The 25,357-nt window shown below is 41.8% G+C and overlaps 2 protein-coding genes across 4 annotated transcripts; one reads left to right on the top strand and one right to left on the bottom strand.

Annotated features, from left to right (window-relative positions):
* The first annotated feature begins 1,387 nt into the window (after window positions 1-1,387).
* Window positions 1,388-5,453, top strand: islr2 (immunoglobulin superfamily containing leucine-rich repeat 2). The gene is made up of 2 exons (XM_037451914.2): window positions 1,388-1,699; window positions 2,259-5,453. The coding sequence occupies exon 2, from the start codon at window positions 2,271-2,273 to the stop codon at window positions 4,392-4,394; it is 2,124 nt and encodes a 707-aa protein (XP_037307811.2). The 5' UTR covers window positions 1,388-1,699; window positions 2,259-2,270; the 3' UTR covers window positions 4,395-5,453.
* Window positions 5,454-5,880: 427 nt separating this feature from the next.
* Window positions 5,881-19,937, bottom strand: stra6 (signaling receptor and transporter of retinol STRA6). 3 transcript variants are annotated; one of them, XM_037452252.2, is made up of 19 exons: window positions 19,777-19,937; window positions 19,600-19,664; window positions 16,789-17,193; window positions 15,970-16,036; window positions 15,167-15,249; window positions 14,671-14,804; window positions 14,082-14,248; window positions 13,109-13,234; window positions 12,288-12,358; window positions 11,953-12,032; window positions 11,780-11,841; window positions 11,530-11,692; window positions 11,263-11,338; window positions 10,714-10,847; window positions 10,239-10,356; window positions 9,922-10,023; window positions 9,642-9,805; window positions 8,011-8,148; window positions 5,881-6,817 (listed from the first exon to the last, which is right to left on the bottom strand). In XM_037452252.2, the coding sequence occupies exons 3-19, from the start codon at window positions 16,860-16,862 to the stop codon at window positions 6,579-6,581; spliced, it is 1,998 nt and encodes a 665-aa protein (XP_037308149.2). In that variant the 5' UTR covers window positions 16,863-17,193; window positions 19,600-19,664; window positions 19,777-19,937; the 3' UTR covers window positions 5,881-6,578. The 3 variants fall into 3 exon arrangements, with proteins under 3 accessions (XP_037308149.2, XP_037308150.2, XP_037308151.2); XM_037452253.2 differs by lacking the exon at window positions 19,600-19,664; XM_037452254.2 differs by lacking the exons at window positions 19,600-19,664; window positions 19,777-19,937 and adding an exon at window positions 19,056-19,477.
* Window positions 19,938-25,357: the final 5,420 nt, after the last annotated feature.

Raw genomic sequence — 25,357 nt, 5'->3', positions numbered from 1 at the left:
TATAAAAATAAAACACTTGAACAAATCTGAACCCAACCTTAACATTACAGTTCCAGTAGGATAATGTGATGCTTCAGCAAAGCCAGTCAAGGGAGTATAACAACATCACGTTTATTAGCTACAATGCAGTGAAATAGACAGAGTATGGGGAGCCGTTTGTAAAAATGTTACACATTCTAAAAATCCTGCGCAGTTTTGGTACATGTAGTAATATCATGAAAAAAAAAGCAGGACAATATTTATATGTCACATTTACAGACAAAATCATGTAAATACATGCAACAACTTTTCCAAGTACAATGTTTGGCAGAAACCCAAAGTTGGTACATAATATAAATATTTGATCTAAATGTTAAATATAAATGTTAAATATAAATATTAAATGTAAATCTAAATCTAAATGTTGAGTTTAAATGTCAGACATGATGACTAAACATTACAATGTTTACGGTAAATCAGGCAGAAACATTAAAGAAAAATGCTTGGTGACGCTTGGGAAATATGTCAAAAGGGACAAGCGCACATAACTAGAAAAGAATCTGGTCAATTTTCTAAATAAAACATTTTTCAGAAGAAAAGAAAAAAAATCTCTCTGTGGTGCGGCCAGGTACCAAATGGCCCACGGACCGGTCCACGGCCCGGTGGTTGGGAATTAGTGGTGTACATCACACAGCTTGGTTCTGACCACGTGGTGTGTGGTTTGACTCCGCGTTTATACTCCAGCTCACCAGACGATGGCAGTATCTGAGCAGGAAATAAGTCTCACCAGAGTCCTTCTGACGCAAAACATTTGAGGAACAATCACGACGTGTAATGTTCATTTAAAACCAAAGTCATAAGCGACCACATACATTTATACTAACCAGTGCATTAACGAGCTCGATTGAGAACTATTAGAATAAGTTACATAGTAATCACTTTTGTGATCACATTTGTGATTACCATAAAAAAGGTTTCTAATGCATTTGCTTTCTATCCCACTTCTGGTTGTATCACAATCACCAACATGTTCGAATCAATTTGGCATCACGTCTCATTACATCATGAAAAGCCATAAAAAATGGTTATCTGTATCTGAAATGGGTCCAGATTTTGTGACTTTGTGTGTGCTCTTAATTCATCCTCGTTTCTCTTTGTTTCTCAGTCTATTGCTTGTGGTTTTTGCCTTTTAAAAATAAAGAACAATTAATTAAATGATGAGTGTGCCGTCTGCCTCGTTCCAGCAGCACAACTTCGCATTGCGTTTGAAAACTCTCGTCTGTGCTTTGATGAAAGACAATAGTCTGCAGCCACTCCGAATGAGGTCAAAGATCGGGTCGGGGTAATAAATTAAACATTGGATACTAAATCATTAATTTACTTCGAGGCTGGATGCATCTGTATCTTTAATAGTGAGGACAGAGATGGGAGAGGCTGCGCGTTCACGACTCCCTTTCTCGCTCCGTCGCGTCGGGAGCGCGCAATGAATCCCACACTGGCTGGAGAGGAAAAAAGCGCCGGCGGACTGCAACAGCGACTCATCGGGAAAAAAATGTCCCCTCCACCGCCCTTCATCAACGCTGATTTCTGCAAGAGTGATGTGAAAGGATCCGCTGCGAATAAGGACTCGAGTTTTTTGGACCATTGAACTTGTTTAATCGGATCGTACACTACAGGAAGTGATTGAAAACACACAGGGATTGAAGTTCACATAGGACAGGTAAGATGCTTCAGTAGTTAATGAGGTCAAAAGTATTCTAGATAAATGATCGAAACTAAGGAGGAAAACACCGTCCTGTAGGTTGATTGGAATTCTGATAAATCACAAGGGCATCTATGCAAAATCTCAATGTGACATTGGAAACTGCTAAAAAAGTGAAATGTATTTTATTCTGTAAAAATAAGGTTTTACCATCACAATTGTTGCCAGTTTGACCCTCAAACCGCTGCAAACATAACACAGCATATGGTTTTCTAATGTGCTCGGACTTCCAAACATGTGTATTTAAAGCACTACATTGTTTCAAATAATCAGGAAACTTTGCATTATTAGAGTGGTTTTTCACAGCAGTAGTCATCTATGATTTGTTTTAATTTTCTGTTTCCTGCATCTCACAAGTTTATAATGCAATTTTTGAGCGGCATTGAAGTGCTTCGATGTCGAGTGGTTATGGAATGTGAACGCTTCCACAGTGCATTTCTTCTGCCTTAGCGGATGTTATATTATTGCCTGATAAGAACTTTTTCTCTGATTAATGTCTGATAATTGATGCCTGCAGGTGCAAAAAAAAATGGCGAGACGGCTCCTGCAGCTCCTTGCCTTGTGGACGGCTGTGGTCGGCAATGTGCAGTGCTGCCCAGAGCTCTGCAGCTGCCAGGATAAATTTGCCCACCAGTTTGCTGACTGTGCTTACAAAGAGCTGCTGGAGGTACCCTTGGGTCTCCCCTCCAATGTTACCACCGTGAGCCTTTCTGCCAACAAGATTAAATTACTGAAAAGTAAAAGCTTTATCAATATCACACAAGTCACCTCTCTCTGGCTGGCCCACAATGAGATTGTTACCATAGAAACGGACACCTTGGCCCCCTTGATCCAGCTCCGCAACCTGGACATCAGCTTCAACAAAATTGTGAACTTTCCCTGGGAGGATCTGCACAACCTCACAGCCCTGCAGCTTCTGAAAATAAACAACAATGAGATGGTGAACCTTCCAAAAGACGCCTTTTCCACTCTCAAAGACCTACGGTCACTGCGGATCAACCACAACAAGTTCACCGTCATTGAGCAGGGGACATTCATTGCTCTCTCCTCCATGTCTCACCTGCAGATTTTTAACAACCCTTTCACATGCTCCTGCAACCTGGAGTGGCTGAGGGATTGGATCACGACCACGAAGATTTCTATCCCCAATCCAGCATCAATTACATGCGAGGCCCCCGAACACCTAAATGGCACGATGGTTACGTTGATTCCCAAGCTGGACTGTATAGCCCCTACCGTCAAAATAACCACAGAGCCCAACATTGAGCACACAGAGATCAACGAGGGATTGATGGTCATCTTAAATTGTGAGACAAAGGGGAGCCCCCCACCACAGATCAGCTGGGAGGTGACTGCAGGAAATCAGAATTTTCTGTTCCCCGTGCCCTCCACCGCAGAGACTAATGACGTGCCAATTAATGATAAAACCACCAACGGGCGATTCCTCGCCTTTAGGAACGGCTCTCTCATCATCCCTCGGATGAGTAAAAAGGAAGATGGAAATTACCGCTGCTCTGCGGGGAACGATTTAGGCAGGGCTGAGAGCAGCGTTAAACTGGCTATGGCGGTCACCCTAAAACATGGCAAAGACCCGAAGCTCGATTCTACACTGGACAAGATCCGCCCATCGGTTAAAAAGCCTGCAGAGCCCGGGAGCTCCAAAAACAACGTGATCAACTGGACCACGCCCAACGGAAAGACAAAGGGAGGCCCCGAAGGTTCATCAGACAAAAGTGCCGGCACGGGGCAGGTCGTAAAGGACCCCACCTTTGCAAGCAAGTGTGGCGTGAGGGAAAGCAGTGAATACATCTCGAACCACGCCTTCAACCTGAGCTTGGATGACCTGAAGCAGTACACGTTCGATTTCGGTGTCATCGCCTTAGAAGTGTCAGAGACAGAGGCCAAAGTTCAGCTAAATCCGCTGCAGCTTCCCAGCAGCAAATCTAACCTTCATGTGAGTCAGACTGAAAACCAGGACACAGTGAGTAAAGATGCCTTTGGCCCGTACCAGTCCTCATCCAGTAAAGCCACCTTGGACATGCTCTACCTCTGTGTAAATACAGGCAATGGACACTCCATGGTACAGTGGTCCAATATAGAGGAGGGGGTGAACGCCTACCGCTTCCATGGTTTACATCCCGGCACCAATTACACACTTTGTCTCACCTATGGGGGGCAGGACTGCCAAGTCCAAGTGGTCTTCACGACCAGGAAGAAGATCCCCTCCCTGCTTATCATTGTGGTTGTTAGCATTTTCCTACTGGGTCTGGCCACCGTCCCCTTATTTGGGGCCACTTGCTGTCATTTGTTATACAAGTACCAAGGAAAGACCTACAAGCTGATCATGAAGGCTCAGAATCCGGATCAGATGGAGAAACAGACGACAGGAGATTTTGATCCCAGGGCGTCCTTCGTGGAGTCGGAGAAGACCTTCGAGCCCAGCGAGATAGGCGAGGGGGAGGGAGAGGGCGATGGGGAGGAAGGGGAGGCGGACGGGAGCGTGGTGACAGAGTCCATCCCCGGTTCCTCATCCAAAACCAACCAGGAGGAGTTCGAAGTGGGCTCGGAGTACAGTGACCGATTACCGCTGGGAGCGGAGGCGGTCAACATCTCGGAGGAGATCAACGGCAACTACAAGGAGCCAAGCCGCTGAGCTCCACGGACGTCCGCGACTCTGTATCCTGCCAGATGTTTTACTTTTAAGAAGCACACATTCCAGCCGGTAAATCACCCACCTCACCATTACTTCACGTGAACACCGATGGCTTCTCATTCCAAAAAAAAGGTGGATCTTTTGAATTGTTTTTACCTCAGAAAGTAGTCCGCGAATCACTAGAAAGTGTGAATTACATCATGTGACATTTTTAGTGAACTGTAAGTTTAAATTAGGAAACGCAAGTTTACAATGCAAAGCACAGACTTATGCAGTTTGTAAGACCTCAAAACTGACATGAAAATCAGCTAAATGTTCCCTTTCTGCGCGGTTTGGGCGCAGATTGTGCAAACGGCGGCGCGCAGAATTCAACGGAGTTTTACAAAACGGCGTTCAAACGTATTAACCGTTTTAAATAACACAAACAACAAGTGCCATATTTTCTAAAGAGATTGCAAATACAGTGACATCAGGGATCTCTCACTGACATGTTGCCACCGTATCGGCACCGCGGCTCCGCGCGTCCGCGCGCACATTCGGGTGGTGATATTTGATCAAGGGATGCACATATTTGGTTTTTGGTGCTGACTTGCTCGCCGTCCTGTGAGACCAAATAAAAAAAAGAAGCGACATTGTGTTTGTGCTCGACGGGACATCCCGGCTAATTTACCCGCAAAATGTTGTTCCGCGTAATGTAAGGCTTTAAAAATTGTGCGACTTTAAAGCTCTTTTAATTAACGGCTGCTTGCTTACTCACGCTTTCTACATGCGACGTGTCCATGGCATGCCACGTAGCCTATTGCCGTGTGTGGTTTGTATTAGTGTAGACTAGAGGACTTTAGATGTTGCTGTCGACCTGTGATGTAAAGCCATGTCAATTGAAATGTTATTTACATTTTTTTTACGAGGGTCAGTTTCTATGAAGCCTCACCTAAAGGTGTGTGTTGTATTTGGAGTTTTTGTGAACTGTTGTAAAACCAAACGAAAAAACAAGACCCGTAACCTTTTAAGATTTTTTTATATCTTATGTAAGTGGAATTAATAAAACATGAAACTCTACCGGATGTCTTATTTGTCTTTGACCTTGCGCACTGAATTATTTCAGCGAAAATAAAACATTTAAAATATACCGGAAATGTTAATGACAAAAAAACCTCTCTAATCAAACTGATGGCCCACAATTTGATACCTTCAGATTTATCTTTGAAATCGTTTCAGATTTCAGCCCGATTAATAATATTTTTTGTCTTTTTATGAATTTTCTTTGTCTTATTTTTCTAATATGTTTTATTATAAAATGCGATAAAGTAAACAGACTTCGCGATGTTGGAGAGTGATCATCCCGAAAGAAAACTGCTGCATTTGAAAGTGATGATCGACACAACGCTTCTCTTTGTCTTCTGGACCCGCAGAGTCCATCTCGCTCAACACACGGTGCATTTAAATCAACCCACTCGGGAACCATTTCAATTACCCAATAACATAAAACTGTTGAATAGCTTTTATTTACACGGCAATCAGAAAGAATCATTATGGTGTTCATATTTTTACTTACAAGTCGACAGGATATTCCCGATACGGAACAATACGGAAACGCTTCCAGCAAGTGGTTTAATAGTTAAAGATCTACAAATAAAAAGGAAAATACATTTCTCTAGTATTCCACAGGTTATTAATTACACAAAACGTGTGCAACTGAATATGATTTCTATTACCCTGCCTATGAAAACATTTTATCCTGTTAATTCATAAATAGTGAAATAATCTACATCATTATTAGCCTTTTTGAAATTAGGTTTTCAGAGGAATTAATGTGTTTAGTTTGGGTGACAACACATTTCGCTGCATGTGCTCTGTACGACAACAACATATTGGAAAACTCATGCAATCAACCCACAGGTTGAAACATAAAGTAGTGCCATCCCAAAATAAACACATAAATGCACTGAACAGTACACACAATGAGTGTCTTCAGTTAAGAGATCCGTGCCACACAAACTCTTACATCAGACTGGAGCACATATAGCCTCATATAAAGCAACAAGTTTAACATTAGGAACACAAAGAAAGGCTCAGTGAATATCTCTGTATAAGTGCACTTATTGTGGGCAAATCATTAATGACTTTATAACTTGCCCAAAACCAAAAGAGACTCTGAACCAATCTTCAAGGTCACATTCATGTTCATTTGCTGGCAGCGGGGTCTGCGTCCTTGGTCGCCGTCTCCTTTTTGCCCCCCCCCTTGGCGCTGCGGTCGAGGCTTCCATTCACACAGCTCTCTGCGGCCTGACGCTGGAAGTGCTTCCTGGTTCCCACCAGGGAGGGGTTGTTGACCAGGGTGTAGAGGAGATGCCAGTGCCTGCGGGCCCTCTTTGCGTCGGACACCTTTGGCTGTTTTTTCTCCTGATTGACCAGCTGGATCCCTGGGAGGAATTCCAGACATGACAGCAGCAATGGTATGTCATTCACGGGCCATATCGTCACAAGAATTACCTTTTTTAAAATCTTAAGTGAAATGGGAAAAGACTAAGCCCTCTGAGGACAAGCTTCAGAAAGGGTAATAATAGAAGGCAATCATGTTCTAATCCTCTACGCATGGAGCCGGCATATTGCACATGCCATTAACACACTGAAAGCTTAAGCCCCTTGGGCTACATGAATGCGAAGCACGCAATTACCGCAGCTCTGTGTGGAGAACTAATCTGTGTAAAACAATAGATTATTTCAGATAATGCATTGTTCTGTAAAAGCAAACAAGCAACATCTGCACTGCACGTGTTTAATTGCTGTGACAAGAAACCGGGTGGAGATGAACAACGCATTTGCATTCTAATTTGTCACTATAACGTATGTCCTCGTGTGGTCACATGTGTAGGCGACCATCACCTGGTGTTTGAGGCGGAACTATCACCGCGGATCAGCAAATAGCCTCAAAGTAGCTGTTCATACATTCGAATGAATTACATAAATGACAGATTGGTTGAATAATGTGTATAATGGCAACACATAGGACTACGGTGTCTCTTGGTGACCGAGGTGGAGAGCTCAGACGGGTGTGAGCAAGCTGTAAAGGACGGATGATTAGTTTATGACAGATTTGATTGAGACCAGCAGCAGGACTGTAAATTATTCCACAGTGTGACTCAATTTTCTCCTGACATATTAAATCAGAACGGCTAAGCTTTCATTTCTTCTGCGCGTGCAAGACACTGTTATGATCTGATTATGTGAAACATTGACCCGCCACTGAATTCTCAGCATCTCTGGAGAAATTAAAGCCGTTGCACTGACTTTAATGTATATGAAAGTTTAACTTTAGAGGACAACACCGGCTGGTTCTATAGATTTTTTTATTGTCATGAAAAGACCAAAACCAACGATGAGTTGATCCTTCCAACTAGTGTGTAGTGTCCAGCTGTTTAAGGAAATCCAAAAAAAAAACAATATACATGAACTGTTTTCTTTTGCTAGGGTAAGGAACAGGGTTCGGGTAGTCAGGAAGTAATAGAAAAGGACTACGAAAAAGAAAAGAAAAGTGACAGCCTTATCCTTTAACACTGGATCCTTTTCCCTTAAGGAGCATTTAGGATTAAGATACGAGTTTTGTGCTACAGACCCTCTTCAGCATCCCGTGACCCCTCTGCAGCGCTGCTCTCCCGGCCCACGGACTGCAGCATCATCCCGCAGAAGGCCTTCATCACAGGGTGCGACTGGCTCACCTCGATCTTCAGATAATGAGCATAGCAGCGGTAGGCTGCAGATAGACACGGGGGGGGGGGGGGGGGTCACTCTGACTGGGCAAAAGCAATAAACACATAGGACTGCACTCTTTGAGGCAATCACACATAATGGGCCATCACACTTGCTTATTTTTTTTTTTAAACCACCTGCTTTTTCCAGATAACAGATGTCTTAAAATCGGCAGCCCTTTCAGAGATTGGTGTGCAATTACAGTCCACTGCTCAGAATACAGATATCATGGGAGCTGCACTGAGCTGCTAGCAGAGTAAAGTGGAAAGGACGCAATTCTCGCCTTTAAGTGGGATCAGTAAAAGTCATTGGCGGCTGGTGATGGAAAAAGTAGGGGGGGCTGAGGGAGATTTCTGCTGTTTATTTATTACATTAACACCAAAGTAACGATTTAAAAACAAATAGCATCTAATGTAATTATTAAACTATGAATTTAGAATGTCCTTGTAGATTTCAAATATTGTTCTTTCAAAGACAAGGTCATACCAAGTCATACACATCATATTAGGAAACCAAGTCATACAAGGTGAACTTATAATTGCTGTAATTTGCGTCAATAAAAAAAAGCCTCTAGTGTACGACGCTTCCTTGTCTTTACCTGCTGTCTGATGTTAATTTGTGGCTGGTCCAGTCCCATTTCTTTTATTTTTTGTTTTTCAGCCAGTGGTCTTCTTTCAAACGGAGTTTGAAGAAGAGATTGCACGGTTTCTTTCTCGTGTGACGCCGGCGCCATTGTCAACTCGAATCTCACTGCCGCGTGACCACACAAAACTCATGTTATTCTCCGATGGGCGCAGAGGCAAAGCGCCCATCGGAGAATTATTACTGCTTACTGATTGGTTGAATTGATCATATTTAGTGACGTGTTATAGCATATCAGAGCTCCATTGGTTAGATAGTGAGGGCGCCCTTTCTCGGCGCCCCGAGCATAAAACTACCATAGACTGTAAAAAGAAAACTACACATTTATGATGTTATGCGGCACATGATGAAGCTGGCAAACAAAAAGACCCCCCCCCCCACCCCCTCATTCTAGTGTGAAAAACACGTACAGAAGAAAGTCATGTTTTTTTTTTTCAAACTTTTTTTTTTTTTTTTTTACTTGGTAGGAGGGGCGGCGCCCCAGCGCCCATAATAGATCAGCCGCCCCTGGTAAAAGTGCATTTGCTCAAAAGGAAATTGCTTCTTTTTAAGCATCCACGGTGAAAGTGGAAAAAAAAGCCCAGTGTCATATAGCAAAAGGTAAAAGCGTGTTCTTAATACCAATGAATATGTAAACTGTGAATGAAACTAAAACACAGAAATGTGTAGTAAAACACAACTGAGCTTTCCCAAGAAACGCCTTGTTTATTTATATTTACAACCCATGTTAAAATGCACCTAAAGTGCAAGATTTATTTCTAATACTGATTGACCTGCTGCTTTGTCCGGGTCAGACAGCAACATTACGACTGTCCGTTATCACCATCCGTACTCACAGTAGAATGTCCATCTCACCTGGGTCAAATGCCTCCACGTTGCGGTTAAGAAGGCTGATGTCCATTCGTCCCATGTGGACAATGTTGAACAGGGCGGTGATGATCATGCGCCACACTGCCAGCAGCACCCCGATCAGAACATTGGCTGGAAACAGCAGGTACGTCAGCAGGAACAGATTCCCCCTGTGAGACAGCATAGGATGGATTCCATGTAAAGGACAAAGCTGCAAATATCCAACGGTAAAACCAGAAAAGAAATGAACATGAGATGATACATAGCTCTGAATATTATCACTCACCTGTTGTCGAGGTCCCGTGTTCCCGCCGTTTTTTTGATGAAGCAAAACCTGCCTGTGATGTGTTGAATCAACACCGCTAAGAGAATCATCAGCCAGAAGGGCCTGAAGGGACAAAATCTATAGTCAAACCTCTCCCGCATCCCCCTGTTTTGAACTGACGGACCAATACATGACAAATCCATTATTCCGCAACGTAGAGTAAATGCAGAATGATGTTGCTGTTGATGGAAAACGGTTCCAGGTGTCAAGTCTTCAGAAAGCATGAAAGCAGCCTCAATTCTACATCAACCAAAATGCTTTTGAGGTGTGACGCTCACCACATGCTCCACAGGATCTGGAAGAGAATCAGATTCTGTCCGTGCAGTACAGGCATGAAGATGAGGAAGACGGCGACCAGAAGGCAGAGGAAGAATACCATGGTTTGGACGATCATGCCTGCAGAGGACACATCAGAGCTTCAAGGCCGCCCAGACTAAAGCCAGTCCAGCATCTACACACTACACAGAACATCTGCACCAGTATCGCAGTGAAGCCAGAGGTGATCAATAGTTTCTATTGCAAAACCGTAAGAACAGAAACGTTTCCAAAGACATGTTAAAATCTAATGCCTTGCTGCATTAACATTATTGTTTTACTCAGCTGATGTTCAAAACATATACCCTGTTGCACAATAAGGTTCAGCAGCCAAAAATAAATAAATAATAACTAGAAAATCTAGAACATACTGGAGAAGAGGTTTTAAAACAGGAAGAGGATAATCTATTTTCTTGAGCGTTCGTCATGTAACTGTACCGATGCAGATGTGGGCTGCAGTGAAGCTGGTGTATCCCATCCAGCAGACCAGTGCTGGACGAGAAGCCCTGATGCTTCTCTGGCAGTTGTAAACATTATAGATATCTCCTCTGTACAGCCCCTTCAGGTTTGACCTGCGGATGCAAAAACACTATCAAGACAATGCAAACCACAAACTGATCCATCCATAAAGTTACCAATTACATACATAATTGAAGAGGTAATTTAGCAGGGGATACAACCGAAAGGCAATTCAATAGTCAACGTAGAAAGCCATTTACTTTAATACCACGTAATTTATGGTAATGGGACAGTATTTCATTTCTTATCTTAATAGCCATTTTCAATTCCGGCTGCAGTTAACACAGAGTAAATCCCATTCTGTCCATTTGGATGATTAGCACTCTATTATGTTACAATAACTCCTGTGTGAACCATCGCATTATAATGAAGGAACGTGCACAAGAAGCATGCTCCTGAATTTTGGATACATTTGGAAGAACAAAAAGGGAAAAAAACGGCTATGGCAGTGTTCTATTTTACACCTACCGATGCAGAACCATGGAGCGCATGAGCATGGCCAAGTTGACCAAACCAGAGAGGGTCATTGCTGAGATATAGCACACTGTAGGGAAAGGAGCACACCACAAGCAGGACGGGGTCATTCGCTGACAATTAGCGCTGCGAATATACGTTGCCACAAGCTTAGTGAGTTTATGCACAACGACTTTAATGTGATTAAAGGGAATAAATCAATGCATATTCAGCATCTCTCAGATCATTAAACGGCTTTATTTCCTTTCTGGTCTCACTCACCTTCTACACACCACATGTAATGAATCACTATTCTGGCTACTTCGTGTTTGTCTGGAGAAAGCATGATCTTGAAGCCAGCTAAAACGTTGGCGATGTCGTCATCGACCCCCATGCGGGCGGTCTGGAGATGCGGCACCACTGCTGAGATCAGTAGAAGACTAACCTAAAACACCAAAACAAAGAATTAGGAATTACTGGACGGTGTGTAGCAAAATACCGATTTCTAAAGTCTAATAGATGTGGTACTTACCTGATAGAGGGTAATAATTGACACCACAGCAGAAATAGCCAACTTCAGTGGAAAACGGAAAGCTATTAGATAGTAAATGATAAGAAGTCGTAGTAAATGAAAAGGAGTAGTAGTAGTCAAATTTAAATGACAAGACCACAATTGAAAAGATAAAGCACGACCAACATGTTTACCTTCCTCTGGTGTATAAATATACGACTTCACAGCATCCTTTATTCTTTGAGGGAGCTTTGGCGTCTCTGAGCTGGATGTGCTGCGATGAAGAGTAAACAGAGGAACACATTAACACCTGACTTTAAAAAGCTCATTTTGGCATGATACATGATTACATCAAATAAAAAAAGTGTTACTTTGGAGGTAGAATCCCACATTCTACAAATGGACTTAAACTGCATTATGCAAAGGTGCTTATGCACAATTATATATTCATATAAATAAAAAAGGACTAATGGCTTTGCAGCAGTGGTTCAACATCACATCTACAGTGCAGCAAATTGCATGTTCTCACCTGATTTTGGTGGTCTTCTTCATCTTGAGTATTTTCTTCACATAATCTTTATAATAGCTGCTGCCGAGATCCTAATAGGGAAAACATGGACAGCAATCATGAGGAACCAAATGAGATTGTAAAAAGTAAAAGTTAGATATTTCTGCAAAGTTTAAATATTATTTTCACTGATTTGTGGGCTCACGCTTCACTTTCATAATTGTGAAATTCTTTGTTAGGTTTACATTAGGCACCGTTTCAATTCAAACTTTATTTTGCAATTATTGTCATGAAAAAATGGTAACACGGTAACAACCATTCACATTTCCGTATCTATGCAATGTTAAGGTGTCAGTCACGTTCCCATGGGGAGGAGGGGAGTGACTGACACTGCAGTCAATCGCCTCAGCCCCGGCTTTGTCCCACTGAGATTAGCATAACCATAAACACAGCATTGTCTCTCCTGAGTGAAAAAAACAACGCAACCTTTTCATAATCTGCTCAGGAACATAAACCAATCACGTCAAATCTCCTTAAAATGATTAGACTGGCGTGCTGCGTTGGACTTCATATTTCCCCTCAACCTAGACTGTATGAGCTCGGTAAGCCCCTTGATTAGAAGGTGGCTTAGAAAAGGTTCCTCATGTGCACAGATTCAGAAGAAATGTGCGTCTTAGAGATTTCTTCCGTTTTTGTAAACTCTACATGCTTAAGTGAATGTAGAAAAGCAACCTTGTATCCGGTTCGTTGCGTAAGGGGGCCAAACGATTAGTACCATAAAGGGCTGTACAACCGACCTGAAGCGGACATGTCAAAGGAGCTGCACTCAGATCGAGACTTACCTCTGAAGCATTGTTCTTTTCTGTGCCCTTTAAGCCCTTGAATAGAAAAAGGGGATACTGGAAACTAAGGAATGCCAAGCAAGCTATCTGGGGCAAGCTGGAGAAAAGGGAGTAGTACTTGTGTATCTGCAAAAGAATCCAAAAGGGAAATACTTTAAAAATCACCCAAAAATTCAAAGTGACTAGAACAACACAATAAAACAACGTTCAATTGATACAAAAGGGAGACACAAATGTCTGCGTGTGAGGTGACGTCTGCATATTGGCCAAATGGGATTCCCACAACAACACAAACATTTGACACCTTCATCCGCCAGGTTTTACGATTTAGTGCCATAGAAAATATTAACGTCTAATTAATTAGTGTCATCATTAAGTTCACACCAAATGCGGTGTTTAGAAATAGATACTGCAATAAGTATAATATTTAGTCAAAGGAATTCTACAGTCTTTGTGTTGAGCTTAGTCATGCAGATCAGCTCAAACGTTTCATGCAGCGTTTGGTGAGCGCTCGCTCAGGGTGGGATCATGGCCACCATTTAAAAAGAAAGAAAAAAGAAACCATCCAAAGGCTGGGTGTCTCTCTTTAAGGACACACTAAAGTGATTTACTGTGACAAAGCTTTTGATTAAGACCGACGGACAGTGGAACAAATCATTTTGAGTCTCACACATTCATGTCAGAGAAAACTAAACAACTTGGACAAAATCCAGGATCATGTAAGGTTAAAAACATGCAACAATGTGTCCATCTGAAAAGCCTGATATTCATCTTTTCAAATCGCATCAGCTTTGTTTGCCAATTAATGGCCTTCCAGACCGGAACACACCTGCTTTCTATCTGGAATAATCCTTAAAACTCAAACAGATGACACATCACAAGCACCTTGATCCAGTGACAATATAAATCACTTTAATCATCATGAACGTATTTCTGTCTCATAAAAGCAGCTATTGATGGCGTATTTGCTTACCAATGGTGTTTTGGGACAGTCAATTTTCTGCCAGACCAGAACACCAAAGTGTGTCCAAGACAGGAGGCTACCAAGTACGTAGCCAACTTTATTATGTAAAGTACCACATGCCAGGAGAGGGTAGTATAGTGCGGGGTAGTAGAAGACTCCCAGAATCACCCAGTTCTCTGCAAATACAAAAGAATTCTGTGAAAACCAAGCAGAGCATCGAAAGCAATAGACACTGATTAGTGATTTACTAGGGACGAAACACTAATTCTGCTTTAGTTCTTATCTGAAAATATGTGGAAACTATGAGGGATCTAATACCGAGCTGTGCTTCATTGTCACTTTTTTCTACTCTGCTGAAACTTTTGGGGGATTACAACTCCTTACACTAATTTCTGATGCGATTGCATTTCAGACAAAACGCTTATTTTAAAGCTTGGTTAAAAATAACCTGAGACAAATGGAAACAGAATAATCCAATTACAAAACAAATCTATTTAACAAAAAAATAACGTTTGTGTGTGCAGTCCATTTGATGCTGCCTAATCTTCCTTCATCCAGATTGGCAGGCGGATTCGAGTGCTCACAACGACTTTCTCACGTTTGTTCTCCGTGTCTGTTGTGAAGGGGAGGGGGTTTGGAGATGTGATCAGGCCCCACAGTTTGCACAGAAGCACTCCAAACACGGCCACTGCAAGGCCCTTGTGCTGCGTATGATCCAGGAAGTTGACCGGACTGTGAAATCAAGCAGCAAGTATTTAGAGCCCAGGTGTTACCAGCCTCACATTTGAATGCGACTGTAGCATGATCAGAGGAGCAGTCGCTCAGCATGAAAGCTCTCATCAGCACCAAAACCCCACAAGTACCACTTACCATGCATAATTTTTCTTGAGAATCAGCTAAAGGTTTCCTACATAAATGGTTCCTTTTTTCATATCTACATCCATCTACCATATAACTCATGTCCTAACACGTGATAGTAATGCAAATGATACGCATTCACTTGGGCTGTATCATGCAAAACTATATGGTGCAGTATGGTCACATTACATTCACATTTAATTCACTTAAGATGTAGAAGACAAATAGAGGCTCACCTGAGTAAGCCCGGGAGTCCTTTCTGTCTGCTGCCCACCTTTGTGCGTCTGGCTAAGATTGCCAGGATGAGCATGATAACGAGCTAGGAGGAGAGGAAACGTCCGTTAGCCTCATGGCCACAGTAGCCTGCAGCTGTGGATCCCCCAGGGTTCAGGCCTGACCCTGCCTCAAACCCCGGTGTCTCATTAGTGCGCCCCATGCATCGAGCGCTCTGAATGAATTGTCATCAGTCAAGATCGCTGACCAAAGAGAGTTCAATGATCTGTTATGACCTGGGACACGTTTAGGAAACACAAGGAGGAACCGCCTCGCTCTAAACTGGGACAATACTGTCGTCTTTGGAGCAGACATCAGGAGAAGAGGAAGTACGCTAAATGGGAACCTTTCTGGACATCACATGGCTTGATTGGTAGAATCTTCTGCACGGATTACTATAGTTGATATTAATATGTTTATTAATATTTAATTAATTATGAAAATACATTGGATGAAAATCCCCCATAGAGAAAATATATATTATATTTGGTGAAAGTAAGTCACCATTTGATAGCCATTTAGTCAAATTCTTTCATGTGAATTGTTCAGAGTTTCCCACATCTGGATCATGTGGTCCCTTGAACAAGGGCCCTTTTTTCAACCAACTTGCATAAAATGTTGCACTTTTCTTGAGACATCCTGTTAACTAATAACCAAAATGATGAATCACAATGTTAGGCGGGGATTACTTTGACATCAAAACTTTGCATAACTTTATAACCAAAAAGAAAGTCATATTGCGTCACATTAATCCAACACAACTTACAGATATTGCAGTGATGCATATGTGGTAGAGCTTGTCATCAGCCGTAGGGTCACATGGAAGGATTACTCTAAAAAGAAAAAAGGAACAAAACTTCTACACATGAGCAAAACTTAAGACTGAAGGATTTTAGTCACTGAGCAGACCTGCACCTATAAACCTTCCACGCGTCATTGTCAGGACAATTTGTGGCTGGAAACTTTGTCGCTGAAATCCCACAGCAGAGATTTGCATTTAAACGGATTGGTGTCAGCGTGACACAGGAAAACAACAACGGCCTATGTTCAAGTTCCTGTACTCCAGAAGAGCAGGAATGCCTGGTCATGGGGTAGTCATTACAAGTTGAATATATCGAGAAGGCCTCATACAGTATATATTCGGGGTTCAAAGACTTGTTTAAATAAATGCTACACATTTGAAGAATAATGTGAAAACACATACACATCTTAGTTATATCTAAGCTTTTTGTGGTTGCAAATATTTAATCAAACTTTTTTTTGGGGGTTAATGCAGGTTTGGTTAGAACCTTGGCAGTTTTTCTGGTGCATGAAATTGAACCAGCTTTCACTGAAACACTGAACAGAAACAAGACCACACACGGACACTGTCACCGGAGAAATGTGCCAAGAGTCACCTAATATCTCAATGGGAGCCGTATCTCTCAATTCTTAAGAATTTACAAAGTTAAGGTAAGTAGTGTACAAACTAGAAGAGAAACAATAAAACGTACAAAATCAAACTATTCCTAACTATTCTTATATACTATTTAAGCCTTGAATAACTAATGTTAAATCTTCAAGCACTTGATTAGAATGTACTTACTCTTTTTCAATTTTGGACGGTAAGGGGTCCAGGTCTGGGTACTCGTAGTCGTAGGGTACAGCATCCTTATCCATTGTGCAGTCTTTTTTTTTTCAAAAAAAGTCTTACAGGAGGCTGGAATAGTTTCAACCACACTCTTTGCTGACCCACTGGTGCGATTCCACTCGACTGAAGGGATGAAAGCTTCTCCCAAGTGGGACTCAGTTGCCGCTCCGGAGGCTTCCCTGATTCCCTGGGTTCGGTCTGGCCCTCACGCTCACTCAGCTGCTCTCCCTCACAGCCTGTATTCAGGTGTCCTCGTCCCACGGTGGAGCTGAGAGTAATGCGACAGGTCCTGGCTGCAGCCTGCTGCCTCCACACTGCAAAGGCCCTATTTCAGCTGAGGGTTACCACCACACTGGGATCCTGGGGAGGGAGTGAAAGGGGGGGAGGGGGGGCAGTGTGTGAAAAGGAAGGAGAAAGTGGAGATCTGGGCAGCCAATCTGGAAGGCCACCTGTGATTCAGGGATTACATCTAGTTTTAGAGCTTGTGTTATTGGACCTGTGGCCCGATAGGTGACAAGGTCACATATGCACAGTTATAAAAACTCCAGCTGGGAGCGAGGAGTCCTTTCTATCAGTTCCACATCGATAACAGGGACACTCAAAAGTGGTTCCCCCTACGTCATAGATCAGTTACATTTCAGAAATGTCACCCGGTAAATAGAAAATAAAAGCAGGAGGGATGAGCTGAACGTTTCCAAGAAGGCGGGTCAGATCACACATTTCTACACACCTTCAGCTTGATTCAATCCAGCACTTTGTATTCTGCAGAAAAATTAAAATAAAAGGATGTCCAAGGGCATGTTCATGTGTAAACAGTTGTCTAAACCAGATACCCGCATCTTTAATCCTCCACTCCGGTATCAAATGATTATGTTGTTGAACAGGAAAACATTGTTTATCGTAACTGGGACAACTCTTGTTTTCCAAACAGTAACAAAAACCATCCTGGAAACAACTGATAAAGATCCGAAGGAGAGAAGGGTTAAACTATGTTTTCAACATGATATGCAACTTAACAATAGGTACAGTCACACTGGCCTGAGGGGAATCATTTCTGGGAGGCTTTTTTTTCTCCCCCATTCTAATGGTGTCATCTGTCAGCTCATAAGGCAAAAATAAACTTCAGAATTTCAGCCTCAGAGAACAAATTTAACTTATAAAATCATCTATTGCACTTTTAAAGGAGTTATGAACCACTTTTGTTTCTTCTACTTTTCTGTTAACCAACATCAGTGGAGGAAGGATTAGCTGGGTGTCAGGGTGAGCAAAAAAATGGATCACTAACAGGTTTGAGCTTTAATTTATTATCGAGCCATCTGCACAGCAAAAATACCAAATGCTTTAGGATTCCAGAAGGCTAAATGTGAGGATTTGTATCGTTTTGTATTATTGTACAGCGTAGTTGAGAAATCGCAATGGGTAATTTTACTATTCTCTGTCACTATATAGACTGAAAGAAATATCAATGTAGATTGACTGATAATATTGATATTTTTGGGTTTAAAACTAATCAGAATTTAGTGGAGTGAGTCATATGAAAGTTTGACCTGGATCATATTTTACCACTAGCCTCAGTAAAGTCTGACTCATGACAAATCTTGCATTAACTCAAGCAACACTCAGGTTTCGGCAGTTTTGTCACATACACAAAAGGTTGAATACGTCTTTTGCAATATGCCAAAAGAGATCAATGCTGCATCCGGCAGCTGAGACTAAGTCAGTCTTGCAACACTGCCTCCATGCCAGCGTACACTCATTATGCCGGGATTACAGTCACACAACTTTAAAAAGCAACAAAACGTCCCTCCTAACACTCCTGAGAAAACGCGGTTTCTCAAGCATAGTAAACCACTAAATCAAATGTGCCCCCGAAGAATAAAGCAGCCAAGAAAATAAAGGGGTCACTGAACAAAGAATGCTTTGAACAGTTATAATTACATCACAGAGAGGCACAGTTTTATTGAGCGGGACAGTTACCTTGCATCAGTTTTAGGGAAGTTGGCTAGAAAGTCCTTTTGTTGGAAATATGAATCGTAATTAAATTACAGATTCACAAAACCATTTCTAATCAAAACAGAAACATCATTAACTGTGACAAGCCAGGCATCCGCAAACTAATTAAACATTGGACACGCAGCCCCTCCATACGTAGAACTTAAAAAAAGATACCATGCAAAACAAAATACTGCATGAATATAGAAAATAGAAAATATTACTGGTACCTTTAAAAGTCCTTTGCTCACCACTCACGATGACCCTGTGCGCTGAGTGGAGATGCTCTCCATGACCGTTTGTACTCAACTGCACATCCACAATATCTTCATCCGGCTGCTTTCATGAACCCAAACTTTTTTTTCAACTCGTAGGCGTTAGTCCTCATTTCACAAAGTCACTCTTTCATTGATTAAACCAAACGAGCAGACAGCTCATTGTGGTCCTGCTTCTCACAACTGAGCATGCGTGTCACTGTTGTCTGTGGGAGGCAGCTGTGGCCCGGTCCTCTGGATTTTGTTTCGCACACGAAGACAAATTTCATGCCTTTGAAGTTGAGCCCGATCTCCCGACAACAAAGAGACGTTCATACAGAGAGCGCCGACAGGTAACTCAATCACCTGTGCCTCTCGCGTCCTGGACCAACGACTAACATCAGGCATCAAATGTGCGTTTTTGCTTAATGATTCAACTTGCTTCATATTTGCTGTTTTTGTAACGCTCTAAACATCCGTACCCATTTTTACACGCTCATGCCAGGCTCACGTTACTTACCAACCACCTGCAGGTGTGCTGCAGCACCAGGTGGGCGTGGAGGGTGCAGCAATGTCGGAGGAGGACTGTGGGCAACGACATGCTATTTTATCAAGGGCCAACTTAACTCTCACATGCGCTCACTCTCCGCCACATACAGCCGACACAATGCTCTACAGTTTGAGATCAGCATCTTACCTCGTATTAACCTTGTGCTCCCTCGGCCTGTGGGGACTTCAAATGAGCAGAGTTTTCATTCTTTTCCAACATGCACCCGAACCGGAGAAGCTCAATAGTTACTTAGACAAAAACGACAAGCGAGACATGAGCTTTTCTTTCCTCTGGACGGCACGCATGCAGTGTGCGGTCGGGACTTTAACCTGTTTTTATCTTGTTGTGGTGAGAACATCATAAACGAGACAAATAAGGTGACAAATAAGGTCAAGTTCGTGATAAGAAGGAGAATGCTGACGTCTTGTAATCAACGTATTGGACAATGCAAAGGCCTTTGTCGGTGGATACGCCCTTTCGGCAGAAAATCCTATTTTAGCCACATTATACGTTTGCATTTGTGTTTCCTCTGTTGATATTTTGGGCCGATAATGAAATTGTTCAGATTTGACAGATACTTTACCCGCGGCATTCATTTGTGGTGCACCCTGTCAACCTGGTGCTCGAGTTGTTGATGAACTGAACACCGGCAATCGCAGACCGCCATGGGTAAGGTTTACGCTTTAATGAAGTTGGGTCTTTTGTCACCGTTTTGTTATTTCAAAATGAATTTGATCAGGACCATAAAGTTCACCTGAACACAAAGGCTTTGCTTGGCGATTTGTGTCAATTTGTGAATGGGTGTCCACCAGTTTGAATTCAAGAACAGTTTGCTATTCTTCTCTCGATTTAACTTCCTGCCAAGTTCCTCTCAAGTGCAAGCTTTTTATGCACCTGAAATGTCGTTCTCTCACAAAGCAGCCAACGATGACCTTCCTTTGACCTTCATGCGACAGACTGTTGTTTCGTAGTAATCCGGTGGACAAACTCAAAGAACTCGTTAGGAAGCAAAGATGCATACCCAGAAGGAAAGCTCACCATCATAACATTAACCAGCTGACTCTGCAACTGAAACAGCAATCTGCCATCACAGCTGTCCTAATTACATTGAGTTAAGATGCTTCGAATGAATGAAATCCTTGTATCTACCTAGAAATTCCAGCATTTCATTTTTGGCAAAGTCGATTTGAAATTGAGTAATTTTAAGGAATATTGCCTCAATATTAAATCATGCCTCCCCAAAGGCCTCCTGGGTGCGAAGGGCTAATTAATGGGGATATTTTTCTACGGCTCAGTCGGCTGCACTGCCTCCGTCATAATCAATGAGCCTGGTAACACTCAATTAGAACATAATTGGATTTGTGTGTGTTTGAGGCCGAGAAACATGTACGTTTGAGCGAACATGAAAGAACTGCTTATCTTTGTTGGCAGCTGTAATGAAGTTGAATTGAGTCGACCAGTTAGACATTTCACAAAAATTCTGTCTCTCCCACCCAATACCCAGATGCCATACAATTAGGCTCAGTCAAAAACAGCTTGGATCTACATTTTGTATTTAATTCATAATGGCCAAAATACATTGAGTCCATTTATATCGTACACGTTGTTGTATGCGGTGTAAAAAAAAAGGAAGGCTGCACCTAATGTGGTTACTTCTTCTGCTTATATTATATATATGTATGTATGTGTGTGTGTGTGTGTGTGTGTGTGTATATATATGTGTGTGTTGACGGTGTTGAATTTGAGTTTTTCGTTGGGTGTTTCTTTAACAGCAGTAGACTGATATGTTTGAGCGGTGTATGAGATGCTGTTGGAAACTAGCAAGCTAAGATAACTAACATAAGTCTAAATCAACACAAAGATATAGAGAATATTATATCTGATATTTTTTAGCTGAAAAATGTTATATGTTTCAGTTTGACAAAAGCATGTGTGTGAATGTGATTAAATCTGAAACACTTAGCCAGAGCATAAGGCCTTATTATGCTAATAATCTGCGGTAGATTAGCATTTCGACGATGTATGGTTGATTCAACCTAAACGGCAACTAGAAAAAAAAAATCAATTTCCGTCCCCCAGATGGTTTTTGCTATGATGTATTGGTGTTATGGGCCGAGGACTGAACGATTTATTTCCCAGCTTATGAGTGCTGAGAATGAGATGTTGTATGAAAGGAGCCTGTGACAAGTACAAATCTTCCTGATAGTTATTAAAGTGATCATGATCCCTTTGCCGCAGCGCTCAGTCCTTCACGTTCCTGCTGCGACCCCCTGACAGGCGGCGTGAATTTATGGCGGGGAGGAAGGGTCGTGTCTGAGTTGCTGTGTAACAATCCTCTTAACACAACCGTTTGGAAAACACACTGCACACACTCCAGAATTAGATTAGATTTTTATTACCTGTTTGTGTTAAATAACAGTTAACATGACATGTTTTCCAAAGAAAATACTTTCCGAACCTCATAGTTGTGTACGCTTACTTGCCATTTTATTAAGTACAACTATAATATTTATGTTGTGCGTTTATATTTAACTGGTCTGTTACCCGGTATAATAATGCAAGGAAATTAGAAATGAATCCATGCATTCCGAATATAGTGTTTAATGTGTTGTAGTGAGATAGAAAGGATCAAACAGTTTGTAATCCAGAGAAAGGATTTTGGTATTGATAGCAAGCATTTATTGCTCTTTTAGATCGTGTGTGTGTCTGTGTGTGTGTGTGTGATGTTTGCATTGGCTGGGGTGTCGTGCGTGTCAGCGTGATAGATGATGTCCTTGCCGCGGCCTCTATTTTGTCATCCTGTGTGTGTTTGGGTGGTCTGTGTGAGCATACATATATGCATAAAGCATTGGCTGATATGGGTCATGTGTATTCAGTGAATTATTGCTCTGTAGTTGATTTTCTGACGTTGCAGTCTCATCTTTTCCCCTTTTTATAGGGTAGTGTAGACATTTCAATCACATGGATATTTTTTCATGACCCTCATTTTATATCCTGGAATGAGGAGGGTGATTTTCTTTGTTTGTCATTTGTTGTGTACTTTGCTCCATCAGTTTGTTATTTGTCTTTGGGTGTTGGGCCAGTCGACTGGCTTTTTAATTCTGGGAAACATAACAAATGTCTGATATAGAAAGAAGAGACAGGCACCGCCATCGGTTGACGCCAAAGGATTCATGGATAATGTATCATCATTATGCAACACAGAGTTGCACCATAAAATACAGTTGTAGCCCATTTGCTCTACAAGTCAAGCATGAAAAAAACAAACAAAGACAGCAGTGCTTTGCTGTAATGCACTATTTTGAATTTGCATCCCAGAAAACATGCTATGAATATGGATTTCCCCACCAAGGCATCATGTCCATTGAGTCTGATGGGGATTTGCAGTCTGAGAGTTTTTATTCCTGAAATTAAATTTTCCCTCCAAATGCCTGACGTATTTGCTCTCAAAACTGACAATTTAGCAAATTGTCCCAGAAAAACTTATCAAGGGGAGAGAAATACTGATTAGTTTATAAGTACACACAATTAGCATTAAAGTGTGTGTGTGTGATCTTAACATATGCACAAAATTGTCTGACAAAGGTGTGTTGTATGAATTGGAAAAACCATCTTACCTTTATTTCCGTATCCTATAGCTAGTGACTCTTCCATTGAGTTTGTAAATCCAGGGTTTGGGAGAGCATCATTTGTGCCACAGGGCCTGAATTTGACCAGTTTTCATAAGAGAGCGTGCCCCCCGTCTGAGAGAGCTAGATTTTTCTGATGAATAATGTATTCACAGCCTCAAGCTGCAGACGCGTCTCACTGTGTGTTCAGAGATGCTTGACTTTCACACGTCTCTGCTGGAATGAGGCTGAATTGAGAGCTTGTCTCGGATATGAACAGCTGTGAGGAATATCCCGCTGTGTACAAAAGCCAGAGAGGAGTTCTTGAATTGGCCACACAGGTGGAACTGTGGTCGATGGTTCCATATTTCTATTCGTCAATTTTGAAATGATTGAAAGTTTTTAATTGTATTGGATAACAGGAGATTCACGATGCAATAAACCCCATAATAACATAAAGAAAGAAAGAAAAACACAGTAACTGGGTGAGACAAAATGTTAAAAAAATAACTCTGTAGCCTTGCATTGTTTCAAGAGTTCATTTATTTTTGTTCCTCTCAATCCTTTTGATAACATACATATGACAAGTGCAACAGTATTCAATGGGCAGGTGACAATTTTGATGTGAGATGTTACTTCTATACGTCATGGGACAATCTTATACATGAGACTTCTGGTTCATAGCTGAACTGGATCAATATTATGGATCACAGTGCTTATATTAAGGACAATACATTTATTTTCATTTATAACAGAAATGTATGTGAAAGAGCAACAATGGTTCCTTTACAGCATTGATACAGGTTTCTTCTTGGGCATTTTGACCCGCAGTCATAAACCTCCCAGTCTTGAGGTGTGCCGAAGCCGTTGTATTTTGAGATAAACGCAAACAATCCTGACAAATTGTGAAAGAAATTTAGATAAGTAAATGTTTCACTGTTGTAAGTAAGGACCTTTGATAACAGCTGGATGTAACAGCAGATCGGATTCCTTCAGGAAAGAGTTGTGCTTGAGGTATTTTATGACATCACTGCCGTTAGATTGATTGCAGTGATTTCTTTGAAGACACGGAAGTGGTCCGTGTGATCATTTGTTAAAAGTCGGTCCAGCACAAATGGCCAGCCGACGGGGAACCTGGGTGTTCTCTGCAGCCGACGGTAAATCCCACAGAGACTGCAGTGCTGTCACGCGGCGTACATCTCCTGCAAAGATCACTCACACCAGACTCCATTAGCAAAAGGCTGCCCTCCACATGTCACCACTTGAACAAAGACACGTGTATCCACCCGACATTAAAGGAGGAATGCTCGCAGTCATAAATAAGCTTTTTGGTAAACAAGAGTCTGACAAGAGAGAAAGCCGCTGTTATTTACTAAATACAATGTGGAGTTTCTGCAGTGAATGATTGAAGGTGTGAGACTTGAAACTGATTTTTAATTAAATGGCTTTCACATAATCTGAAGTGATGTGTTTTCCAGTCGTGATGAGGTGATAAACGAGAGTGGCTGTTTCTTAAAGATTTAATTTGATTGTCTAAGCAGCATTTCTGTAACCTCCAGCAACTGTTTTTTTTCGGCTGCTCTGTGATGTATTGTATGGGCATGTTATATGTGTGATGTTATATGTGATTGTTATTTCTTTAGCTCAGCCTATTGAATTATTATCCGCATAGAAGATGTAGGTATTCAAATAATTTACCGGTGGGTTTTAATGCACTTTTGTGAACGTATGTATTATGTTACAGCAGTTGCGATAGTGGTCTCCCTGATGTATTAGCAGTATTGGTTTTGATATCCACCTGCTGTCACAGTGACATCATGGTATTGATTCCCAGGATGACTGCCACAGAGAAACGAATCACGTTTCCCACAGAGGTTTGACGAGGAGCCAGAAAAGGAACGCCCCTGTGGGCATGCTTTGGGGCAGGGCAGAATACATCATGCTGCTTCTTCTTTTTTCTAATTACATTTTTTTATTGTAGGACTCTCAAATGCTGCTTTAGAGATGTTTTTCTTTTTACACCCTTTTCATAACATTACAGTCCTTCCTCGAAAGGCTGCTCACAATGTGATTAGGTCATAAAACGCTTCTCAGAACTCAAGGAGTCACAGAGCTCTCCT

The sequence above is a fragment of the Pungitius pungitius genome, chromosome 6 (genome assembly GCF_949316345.1).
Source record: "Pungitius pungitius chromosome 6, fPunPun2.1, whole genome shotgun sequence".
Lineage (NCBI taxonomy): Eukaryota > Metazoa > Chordata > Actinopteri > Perciformes > Gasterosteidae > Pungitius > Pungitius pungitius.
The sequence above is the reverse complement of the archived record's forward strand: the minus strand, read 5'-3'. Positions and strand labels throughout refer to the sequence as shown.

Coding starts and splice junctions, on each gene's coding strand:
- islr2 (XM_037451914.2), top strand. CDS start 2,271: ATGGCGAGACGGCTCCTGCAGCTCCTTGCCTTGTGGACGGCTGTGGTC.
- stra6 (XM_037452252.2), bottom strand. CDS start 16,862: ATGGATAAGGATGCTGTACCCTACGACTACGAGTACCCAGACCTGGAC. Junction 16,037..16,788: donor CCGTCCAAAATTGAAAAAGA/GTAAGTACATTC, acceptor TTTTCTTTTTAG/AGTAATCCTTCCATGTGACC. Junction 10,848..11,262: donor CGCTCCATGGTTCTGCATCG/GTAGGTGTAAAA, acceptor TTGCATCCGCAG/GTCAAACCTGAAGGGGCTGT.